The sequence below is a fragment of the Sander vitreus genome, chromosome 7 (assembly GCF_031162955.1).
Source record: "Sander vitreus isolate 19-12246 chromosome 7, sanVit1, whole genome shotgun sequence".
Taxonomy (NCBI): Eukaryota; Metazoa; Chordata; class Actinopteri; order Perciformes; family Percidae; genus Sander; species Sander vitreus.
In genome coordinates, this window is record NC_135861.1 from 20,640,491 (window position 1) to 20,652,930 (window position 12,440).

The 12,440-nt window shown below is 41.3% G+C and overlaps 1 protein-coding gene across 1 annotated transcript in view; it reads left to right on the forward strand.

Annotated features, from left to right (window-relative positions):
• Positions 1-12,440, forward strand: part of LOC144520202 (metabotropic glutamate receptor 7-like) — a 72,112-nt gene that overhangs the window by 46,554 nt on the left and 13,118 nt on the right. The window contains exons 9-10 of the mRNA XM_078253872.1: positions 2,371-2,510; positions 6,719-7,654. Coding sequence (XP_078109998.1) covers positions 2,371-2,510; positions 6,719-7,654 — 1,076 coding nt within the window. The remainder of the gene's footprint in view (positions 1-2,370; positions 2,511-6,718; positions 7,655-12,440) is intronic.

A 12,440-nucleotide genomic window follows, 5' to 3' on the forward strand; every position in this document is an offset into this window, starting at 1 on the left:
GTCATAGCTTTTGTCAATACCTTGTCAACATCTTTCTTTATTCACTGTGTCAACAAGTCTACTGTCTGTCTGGTGGAAGCAGCAATGACAGGACGGTGACTGCCACCCACCAGACTGATCCCATGAAATTGCATATGTATAATATAATGGTGTAATATACGCCAATTCATATGCCATTATTGGCATGTTATCAAGACGCATACTCGCTTTTTAGCGTGTTTATTAACGCCGTTTGGCCTCCATTGACTTACTTTACCTTGCGATTGCGTGTGAATTTAATGCCGTAGCGAGTAGTATGAAAGGACAAAAATCCGCATATGGAGGTTGGTCAGGGTGGTAGGTGGGTAAAACACAGGACTTTCACCCAGGAGACCAGGGATTGTGTCCCGCGTGTCACGTTTCCTAAACTTAACCGTCGCTTTCTTCTTTTACTAAATCCAACCCCGTTGTTCTTTTCCTAAACCCAAACGGTTCTTCTTTTCCTAAACCCAACCCGCGTGTCACGTTTCCTAAACCCAACCGTTGCTTTCTTCTCTTGATAACATGCCATGTGGCGTGTATGTTTACGTCCGCTGTATACAGCGTAGACATACACGCAGATAGCTCAAAATGTGTACAGATAACACGCCACTTGGCTTAAGAAAGTGGCTGTGTATGTTTACGCAAAGTCATGATGTCATGTTGCCACCGAGTTTTGATTTGGTTTTCACATATGGGCTGAGAGTTTTCACTATAGGTTTCAGAAACACACTTGAAGTCATTCTGAACTCCTGTCCTGCTTCATTTTCTGTGCCGACACACGGATACCTATGAATTAGTAATCTACTTTTAAACAGAAAGACTGATGGGTAAAATGACTCCAGTGGCGCCATTTCTGCATTGTTAATGGAAAATATATGTGCTTTCACTTTGCAAAACAGCAGATAGTGAAGAGTTTGTGGCTCTGTATCAAAATGAAAATGGACACTAAAGGTCTTATAAACTGACATTTGTAATGCTTAATGGTGTCACAAAGTCAAAAAGGAACATTTGGGTGCTTGTCCACAGTATTTTATTAAAATGGCCCCATACACTCTCGCCTGGAATGGGCTTTTTCTCTTTCTACCTCTGCCTGCCTTTCTTGTTTTACAAGAGTCTTTTGGCCTGAAACTTTCGTAGAATGTTCAATGACAAATGTCCTTGGTAGAAAAACTAGAGGGAGATTAAATTCCCTTCTGACTGAAACTAAGGAAAAGGTGCAGTGGCCTTCCATCCAAAAACCACAAGCTCTGTTCTAGATACAAAAGACAACATGTTCCCAAAAGTGTTTTGGACACATGCTCCTTGTCCTTTCTCTACACTTTTTTTTATTTATTTTTTATAGCCAGAGCTATTAAAGTACTTAATTCCCATGCCAAGTGTCATCAGACTCCCCCTGTCCCATTTCAGAAATGGTATCTCCATTCGTGCTTACAGGCTACTATATGCAGTGGCAAGGTGAATAGACTTGTAAAATGCAGCAGTTCATTCTCTCTCAGCATTGTGGGGTGGTAAAAATGACCTCATCAACAATGCAGACCTCATGTATAAAATAAAGTACAACCGTTTTCTCCGATTAATGCCATTCAACATTCACTGCTGCGAGGGAGATATCATTTTGACTGACATCTGCGTTAACACACTATCTGGCACACACTCTGCAGTCATAATTGAGTGATATACACACATAGACACAACTGACAGGCTTGAGAGCTGTACAATACAAATTCAAAAACCTAATTTTCCTCAAGCGTAATGTTTCAGGTGTCTGCAGTCCTCTCTGAGCTAATTAGTGAAATCTTCAGGGCTCTGCTTGAGACAGGCTGCTGCACACTGAGAGCAGATGGGGACCGTATGATGCTTTGGCTGACCTGTTTATCCTCCCTACATCTCCTGTTGTTGTCCACTGTGTGATTGAAATGCATTACTTTTAACCTGAGAAAGTGTGCGTTAATTTGAATTTCTGATATGAGAGCACAGCTGAGAGTTCATACACTGTATCTAAGCAGGTTTTGAATATGAAAATATATTCCTCCAGAGGCCATTGTGCAGCCATGATGATGCATAGGAAGCAGGTGAGGAAGTGCTATATTGGTCAGTAGGGAGCTTGCTTCACTGTACGTGATTATCATGAAGGTTGAAAATATACTGTAGGTCATTGTGTTTGGAGGTTTTAACTGGGAGTAACAAACTCTCTGTGGACCTTTGTTTGTCCATGTAGGCCACCGCACTGGGTTAAAAGTTCATGTTTTTCTCTTATTAGAAAAGGTGCTGTGCCCTGTCACACCAACGTCTAACACTTTTCTATCCTGCTGTCCTTTTGCTGCATTTTCTCTCTCTCACTCTGTACAGGCAGTGCTGGCACCTCTGTTGTGTTCAACAAGAACGGCGATGCTCCAGGACGCTATGACCTGTTCCAGTTCCAGATGACCAACTCCTCCACCCCAGAATATAAGGTGGTAGGACAGTGGGTGGAAAACCTCCAGCTCAGGGTATGATAATTTACTGATACTGGTAACACAGATGACAGACACACAATGTCAAAATGTTGTTTAAATGCTTGTATTTAAACAGGATGCTCAGTGAACATTTACAAGCATGAAGACTTTGTGTTTTCCGAAAATTGAAATCTCTCACGTTTTACTTTCAGTCTACTTGGTGTATTTTAGGTACAATAAATAAATCTGTGTGTGCAATTTAGCAAGAAAAACAAAATGTTTAACTCTCTACCCAAAGGATAAATGTTAAAAATTTGAAAAAAAGTGTAATATTTTCCTTCAGCAATGAATAGAGAAATATGTTCACACACATTTTAGTTGATGTGCTGCCTGTTATTTTGAAGTCCTACAGAAAGCTACTTTTTAGTCTTTATTTAATAAAATGTTAAATTAATAATTGAAACATAGGTTTTATCAAAGATTATCAAATGTGCCAACAGCTGCTTTTACAAAGTGAGAAAAAAAAAATCCAAGTAAACCAAGAAAAGATTTAAAGATCAGTGTGTGAATGGTGATACAATGTGGTAATTTTAGTCTGTCACCTTTTGTATTCTGTTAAAAAGGGATTTGATTGTTTCTACCTGTAAAAGGATGTATATCTAAAACATCAGTGAGGGGTTGATTTGATAGTTCAACATTACAAAGAAAAAAGCAAGAAAGTAGAAATAAAACAGGCAATTAACAACAGACTTTACTCCATTGTTGGAGATCACTCTACTCCGACTGCATAGGTTTGGAGGAGTGAGTGGGAGGAAGAAAAACATGTTTTTAACCCATGTGTCAAACCATATATGCTCAGTGTTTGGCAGCAGAAAGCTCGCCAAGATGTTGATGTTGTTGGAAACTGACCACTAAAAAAAACAAAAACTCCCATGTTACTCCGGTAACCGCTCAGTAGCTTTTCCTGCAGGTTTTACGCTACATGATGAAACTCTAAATCTATATCACATTTTATCAGATGGAATTTAAGGTGCACCCAGCAAGATAAAGCATATGAAAGCTCTGGGTACTTTACAGGAAAACTGAAGGATTATAACTGGAAAATTTGTAAAAATGCTATGTATTTGATTTTTTTATGCACATTAAAAAGACAGTGGAACCATGGGATCACAACATAGACTGGGCATTTTTCATTTCATGGGTGCTTTAAATAACTACCTTAAAAAAAACTACTGTCTAATACCGCTATCAGGATAGGTGTAGAGATGGAGAGAGCTGCCCTGCTGCTTTTATAGATGCAAGGTGTTGGTTTGTAGCTACTATGATAGATCTCACTGTCATAACACAAGAATGGGCTTGGGTGATTCATGTGGACAATAAAGAAACTCATGAGATGTATTTTGATTTCAAGGCAAACATGGTTTGAAAATTGCCCATGCTGTATGATAGGATGAAGCCTGAGCTGAACATTTCTATGTATTTCTATGTAACTCAGATTACACACAAAAACATGACATTTACATACTGATGAGTTAACATTTGCATAATGTCTCTCTGGTTCACAAGAATTAAACTCAACAGAATGGATTGGATGGCACAGGTGGGGATGTTGCTGGAGATTTCTGCTTCATTTTGTTTTAGTGTGGTTACAAACTAAATGCTGTTACAATGCAATTATATTCCAATGCAATAGCTATCACTTCGTTGAGTAACACATAAGGAGCAACCTAGGTTATCCTGGAATCAGCATCCTGATACATTTTTCGATTATCTATGTCGTAATGCTGTTCCAGCTCACAGAAACTCAAATTGTAAAATTAACAACAAAAGAAAAACCCAAATGAAAACTATGGCAGCCGTATGAGTCCAAGGTGTCTTGCTTCTGGTCTCCATGGAAACAGAGCTGTAGGTCTCATTACTGTTTCCACACTGTGTGTAATCGGGAGGTTTTCAGGAGAGCACCATTCATTGTCCAAATAACAAATGGCACCTTCATGCCCCCAGATAAATGGCAGATGATAATCTATCCAGACACCACACAGAAACAACACATTTGTAATATGTGTGTGTGTGTGTGTGTGTGTGTGTGTGTGTAATTATATTTGGAGGAGGTAATGCTTTTAGTATCCTTAGCTGGAGTCCTGTTGTATGATGATATTTGTAACTAGTGGAGATTTTTTATCGGCTGACGTTTATGTCACAGAGTAACATGAGTTATGTGAGCACAGTGTTAGTGGTTAGTTTGTGAGAATTTTTTATGTGCTCACATCGGTTTAAATTCCATTTCACACCACAGAAATTAAGAGATGACCAATGAAGACAAATTGTAAATTTTTAAAGGAATATTTTTGACATGTTTATTCCCTTTTTTGCCGAGAGTTAGATGAGAAGATTGAAGCCACTCTCGTGGCTGTATGCTAAATATGAGCAAGCTTAGTTTAACAAAAAATCGGCCTACCAGACCCTCAAAAAGCAGTGAAGTGCAAAAATGAGCTAAGCTGAGGTAACTGGCTGCTCAAATATAGCTTCATATTAAACAGACAGACATGAGAGTGGTATCAATCTTTTCATGTAGCTCTCAGCAGGAAAACGAGTATGTGTATTTCCCAAAATTCCTTTAAAAGTTTCCTGTGGAATTTTCTTGTAAACAAAAAAAAAGTTATGTTTATATTAAGTGTTACTCACTAAAATGCATTTTGTGTGTCCTTGAGGTCTAACAAGGTGTCCTTACTCATAAAACATTTGCAAAGCCAATTTAGTATTTCAAATCCTGCAGTCGTCTTCTTCCCTGCCTTGCTTGGCACATTGCTGTGTTTCTTGGCACCTTACTGATCAGTGGAATAGTGTGAAACCATTGGCAACCTTACTGGGTATCATGTCACTTGTGTGCATGAACGTCCTTGTAAACATACATGAGACAAAACAAAACAGGGACACATTCATAAGAAAATGCTTCATATTGCTATTAGAGTCCTGACACTCCACATGGTGCCTTTAAGTCAAATCCACTTCACATTGAGGAAATAATGCTCATTACAAAAATGGTCCCTGAAATGAATCCTATTCATTTCCAATATAGTTTTACGCCATGTCATTCTGTCTGTTTCACACACTCTGTCTCAAAGCACCTTTTAAATCTGTCATTCGGACAGTTTTAGAGGACAATAAAAATCTTTTAACCATCATACCACTAGAATGTGTAGTTTGCTATGTTTTTTTGTTTTTTTTAACTCCAACTGATTTATTTTGTTTACTTTGCTCATACCGTATATTGCTGTGAAACTGCCATGTTGAAGAATCTGTAATCTTCTGGGGCTTTTAAAGCCATAGATCAGTAAACTTATAATAAATCAAGAGTATTATGAAAGCGTTTTTAACACCCAAACAAAATATGTTAGAGCCCTAAAAAAATTCCATTTTTTCATGGCTTTTTTAAGCCCAACTTGTACATTGAGATTATAGTTTGAGTTTAAACCATAAAACACCTCAGGGCCTTTTTGGATTGGAGTTTCAGATAGATCGTCAGTGTGTCTGTATACTGCACTTTTCTTTTCTTTTTTTTTAAAGATAATTTTTTTGGGGCATTTTAGGCCTTTATTTTTTAGGACAGCTGAAGACATGAAAGGGGAGAGAGGGGGAACATGCAGCAAAGGGCCGCAGGTCGGAGTCTAACCTGCGGCCGCTGCGTCGAGGAGTGAACCTCTATATTTGGGCGCGCGCTCTACCAGGTGAGCTCCCCAGGCGCCCCACTTTTCATTTTGATGACAAATGGTGAAACAGCTCTAAAAGAGGCATTTTGCAATCCCCAAGTCTCATTTTGCTTCCTTATCATCATGTTACACCTCAGTGGCTTCTGTATTAAAACATAATGTCTTTTGCATTTCACATTTCTTTATTTCTATTTCACTGAACAAAGGTAAGCTCTGTTGCCATGGTGATTTCAATTACTTTCAAGTATTAGAATAAACAATCCCTCTTAGAAATTGGAAAGAAAGATGTACTTTATTAGGTTAATTGTTTGTTTATTTTTATTTTATTTCTTCATCTGTTTGAAAGGATTGCATTGTACTTTGTTTTTAGAAAGAAGGTAACTTCATGAGAAGCATATTATAGTAATTAGTGGCCACTTATGAATGTTGAGTCATGCACAAAATGCAGGTACTTTTCACGATCCACATGGTTTTTCACATTCAGCGGTAACTCTGGATTAGTGCTCCATTTCTGACCCTATCTTCGTGTGCTGTGTGTCATCTTTCTACCAGCTGGAGGAGCTTCAGTGGCCAGATGGGGAGCAGGAGGTGCCTATCTCTGTGTGCAGTCTGCCCTGCAAAACTGGAGAGAGGAAGAAGAGAGTAAAGGGCATGCCGTGCTGCTGGCACTGTGAGCTTTGTGATGGCTACCAGTACCAGTACGACGAGACCTCCTGCAGACTGTGTGCCTACAACATGAGGCCCAACCCCAACAGGACCGCCTGTCAGCCCATCCCCATTGTCAAGCTGGAGTGGCACTCCCCTTGGGCAATTATCCCCGTCTTCCTGGCCATGCTCGGTATCATTGCCACCATCTTTGTCATGGCGACCTTCGTACGCTACAATGACACACCCATTGTGCGGGCGTCGGGCCGAGAGCTGAGCTACGTGCTGCTAACTGGCATTTTTCTGTGTTACATCATAACCTTCCTCATGATTGCCAAACCTGATGTAGCCGTGTGCGCTTTCAGGCGGATCTTCCTGGGCCTGGGCATGTGCATCAGCTACGCCGCGCTGCTCACCAAGACCAACCGTATCTATCGGATCTTCGAGCAGGGCAAGCAGACGGTCACAGCCCCGCGCTTCATCAGTCCCACCTCCCAGATTGCCATCACTTCCAGTCTGATCTGTGTGCAGCTGCTGGGCGTGCTGGTGTGGTTCGCCGTGGACCCTCCGAACACCATCGTCGACTACGATGAGCAGAAAACCATTAACCCCATGCTGGCCCGTGGCGTGCTGAAGTGTGACATCACAGACCTACAGATAATCTGCTCGTTGGGCTACAGCATCCTGTTGATGGTGACCTGCACCATCTACGCCATCAAGACAAGGGATGTACCAGAAGACTTCAATGAAGCCAAGCCTATTGGCTTCACTATGTACACCACTTGCATAGTCTGGCTGGCCTTCATCCCAATTTTCTTTGGCACAGCCCAGTCAGCAGAGAAGGTGAGTCATTTCTTTCTCTTTTGCTTTCTCTCTCTCTCTCTTTGTCACAACTGTTCTCTTTGTCTGTCTCTCTCCCTCCTCTCACAAATTTCCCTTTCATTCCTTCTGCCCTGTTTTTATCTTGTCCAAACACATGCACACATGCCTATTTGTACAAATACAAAATGAAAACACAAACAGTACATAAAGGGAGCACACACACACATTTAGTTACTGTATAAGTTATGGGTTCATTTTCTTTTGATTTCACATTCACATGGCTTTGATATGCATGGAAACCCACACTAAGACCACCATGGACAAAAATAGGCATAGGAAGGCGGAGGAAGTGTTGATGTTAAGTAACCAAATTCTGAAAAGCCTGAAGAATGATAGGGACGGGGGTGCCGGCAGCTCCAGATGCCATTATCTTAGCTCTCACGCCTTGGGCTCAACATGTACTATTATGCCTTATTCTGGAAAGGGAGACAAGCAGGTGGAGGAAAAGGAGGAGGGGAGCAGGGAGAAATGGGTGAATAGAAGTTTGATTCAACACATTCCATCCCTTGACAGCTGCGCTCTACTCAACAAAGCATTTGACATTGGCTGCCACTGAAGTTGATTGAGAATATGACATTTTGACCTGATGCCCTAGTCATCGCTTATCTGGCCAGCACTGGGCAGAATACAGATGCATTCGTCGGCTGGACTCATGGGCTGCGCGTGCTGCTTGGCAGGCCGTGTGTATGAGACAGAGCAGAAGGGGAAGTTTTCCACTGACAGGAAAGTGTTACTCCTAACCTTTTGAGAGGCACAATGTTCAATATCCTTCCTGCTAAGCTACCACGAGATGGATCAGAAACTGATTTTCCTCATCTCAATTTGCTGCTGATTTCATAGATGAATTACACCCTCAGCAGCGATTAGGAGTTCATTATGTTACTCGCGGGGACTAGTGAGGCAGTAATGTGTTTATCTTTCCCCTTTATGCAGTCAACCCCTTAACGTCAGCTCCTGCCTTACACTCACCTCCAGTTCACACCACAGCAGAAGTGCCTTTGCATGTCTTGATAACATCCTTTGCAGAAGCTGCAGTAGTTAAGGTAAAGTGAAGCTATCCCAAATGTTTTTCTTAATGTTTATGTCCCATAAAATGTCTGACCTTGACTATACTGACAAATATATACTGGCAAAGTTCGTCACTAGAGCGGTGTTTTCACATTCGTCAACTAAAGGGTGAGATGTCTGTGTACTTCCCTGAAATCTGAGAAATGTACCCAGAGCAAGCTAGATTTGGTATGTCACAGATTTAAAAGCCAATCGCTGTCTAATATAAAATTGCAGGCGAAAAAAACCCCTGAAACCTCAAGTGAAGAGCGGATTTGTCACTTGTTGCTAACTACACTTACCATTCTGATACGTCATTTTTGGTGCACAACAGACTCATCTAAATCTGGGTCTGACTGTCGCAGGGCTCAGACAGGGCACTGAAACTATCACTGCAGATCGTGAGCTGGCCACATCTGCCCCACGATCTGCCCCGTGGTCCGTTCTGTCTGAACAGCCCATTTGGTTAACATGGGTGCCAAAAGGAAGCGGACAGCGCTTCCTGGTTTTTCGTGGCACTTTGTTTCTGAACCCAGCGTGAGGCTCAAACATGGATGGCTGAATCTCTCCGATGTTTTTAGCCTAGGGCAAGCAAAGGTGATGGACGGGGTGCGAAGCCATTTCCAGAATCTCTCAATGAATGAGAAAGAGCAGATGGGCTTCTAGATGCTTTTAAGAGTTTTTTTATTTTTTTATTTTGTATTTGGGAAAATCAAGTTAAACAAAATATTAAATCGTAGCAGAGTATTTTTTTACATACTTTAAATTTAAAACGTGTCTGGAGGAGGACTTAAAGTTTTCAGTATCCATGCGTGTGTGCGTGCATGTGAATGAACTGCTGGAGGCTAAATGGGATCCAATAACGTGGCATCATGACTTTGCGTAAACATACATGGCACCTTCCTAAAGCCAAATGGCGTGTTATCTGTATGCATTTTGAGCTATCCGCGTGTATGTCTACACTGTATACAGAGGATGTAAACATACACACCATGTGGCGTGTTATCGCGAGAGCGTGCCGTGCCATCGTGAAAAAAACGTCACACACGTGTAAAAAAAAAAAAGGTTGGGTTTAGAAAAAGAACATTGGGGAAGGCTTTATTAAAAAAAAAAACGGTTGATAAACACCACACGCAGGACACAATCCCGGCTCTCATGGGTGAAAGTCAGAGGTTTTACCCATCCACCACCCCAATCAATCTCCCTCTGTGGACTTGCATCCTTTCATACTACTCGCTACGACGATAATTAACACGTAATGTAGATCAATGGAGGCCAAACGGCATTGATAAACATGCTAAAAAGCGATTATGCGGCTTAATAACACGCCAAAATGGCATACGAATTGGCGTGTCATACATATACCACTTAATGAGATCAGTCTAGATCCAATGTGATGCATGGCTATATCCTCACTTTATAAGTACAATGAACGGTTGTGTTTTTAAGTGCAGATGTGGCTAAACACTTGATTTGAATAATCAGCCCAGGTTGTGCGATATCAAAAAAAAATTATGAAAACACATTTCAGATGGCTGTGTGACCTTATGTTGTGTAGTAGTGGAGCAGAAGTTGTGACTGTGCACTGAGTGGAATGGTTTTAACTCAACACCATTTAGATGCCCTTATTTTCCACACCTGTGACTCCCTCCCATCTGTTTGGCTTATTCAGTCTCATGTTGAGGGAAGCCATGCGAAAATGGTGACAAAAGATCACAGAGCATCCCCCGCCTCTTGTGCACCTGCATGTGCTCAGTCAACTACTCAACAGTCTCAAGTTAATGACTGTGTGAGAGTCACCAGCATCCAAATTCAGCTTTCCTCAGGTCTGGAGATCAACTGACTTTTGAAACAAACTCCAGGGGCCTCATGTATAAAAGACTGTGCAGCTTTCATACCAGAAGATGGCGTACGGCCAAAACTTGAAAAGTACCTACACACAGAAATATTCACATGTATAAAACCGGGCGTATGCCAGGTCCTGCACACCTTTCCTTTATACATCACAATCAACATGAAATTGGACACGCATGAACGAGCGACCAACCCCGCCTTGCCTCCTCCCATAAATTAATATGGAAATTATTATAAATGCGCCCCCAACGTCATTCTTTGTCCAATCACAACGGGTTATCAAAAAAAAACTTCACCTACTGTGAGGTTGAGGTGGAGGCGAGAAAAAAATGTTCTGTTTGGAGGTTTGTCATCTTGGATAAGCAATAAAAGAAAATGCCCAGAGTGGCAAATGGTTACCGGGTGGTGAATGCACCGAACCATGGCAGAAATAAAAAAAAAAAAAAGTCTAATGTCGAAGTGGAAATCAAGAGAATAGTGGCAGCACCACACCAGTTACAGAACAACATGCATCTCAGCGTCAGTCCAAATTACGCACAATAAGCAGTTTGAACTCATTGATATAATGCCATTTATTTTCTAAGTGTTAGTAGGCTCGGTGAAACTGAGTCCAGCGCGAGGGAGATCCAACTCAGAGGAGGAGAAGTTAGTGAGGCCAGCCTCCCCACGGCAGGTGACGGGGGGCACGGATCCGCTGCACCACGCATGGATGAAATAATAAAATAGTACATAGGACTACAGTAACAGAAATATGTGCAGAATTAAGAACGGGTACACCTTATCTTACCTTCCCTTATAGCCTACAAATCATCCACGGGATCAGTTACGCGTCACATGAGTTTGCCCACCCGACACGGCGTTTGCTCCTGGGGAGATGGATCCATGCGTCCCACCTCCTGTGCACCATGGATGCCTTGAGCCTCAGCAACTACAGACTTACAGACACTATTGCATTTTTCCATGCTGATCTTTTTGTTGCATAGTGAGTAAGACAGTATTTCATCTATAGGAAATACAGAGGATGACTGTAGTATTTTCTAAGTGGATTTATCATTCATTTCCCGTCCTCATGTTTAACAGAGGTTAAGTAGCCTGCGAATTAAACGGTTAATAGTGTGAAAAATGTGAAACATTATCCACATAAATGATCAAACTTTTATGAAGTATCAGCGGATATAATTATGTTTTTTCATAGACAACGTCACAGACGTATGCCAGTAAGTGAAGTGGAAACTTTATATTGTAACGTTGGTGAGTTTCGGCACTTTTCACTTAGAATTTGCCACGTTACAGTGCCAGACAAGATTTTGCGGAAGGCCCGCACATTCTCACGTCTGCTCAAAGGATTGCGTGACGGCCCGCACATTCTTACGTCAAGTTCATTTTTATAAATCACACCGAAACCAGCGTACGCAAGCTTTTCGTGCGTACGCAACGTTTATACATGAGGCCCCAGGCCTGCAAGCCACTGTTCGAATAGACCATTTGAACAAACTAGATGACATAGAAATGTACAAAATAGCGTCAAAGTCACAAAAACTAGAACAGGGGTCTCATTTATAAAACTGTGCGTAGGATCCTTACTATAAGTGTACGTACGCTCAAAAGCCCAAAATTACGGTGGCCCTGAAGTGCAAATCACAACAGCAAACAGAAAAACGCAACAGCAAATCATAAAACACAACGGCAAATAGGAAAACACGACAGCAAATATGAAAACACTTCAACAAATCATAAAACACAACGGCAAATAGGAAAACACAACGACAAATAGGAAAACACGACAGCAAATATGAAAACACTTCAACAAATCATAAATCACAACAGCAAACAGAAAAACGCAACA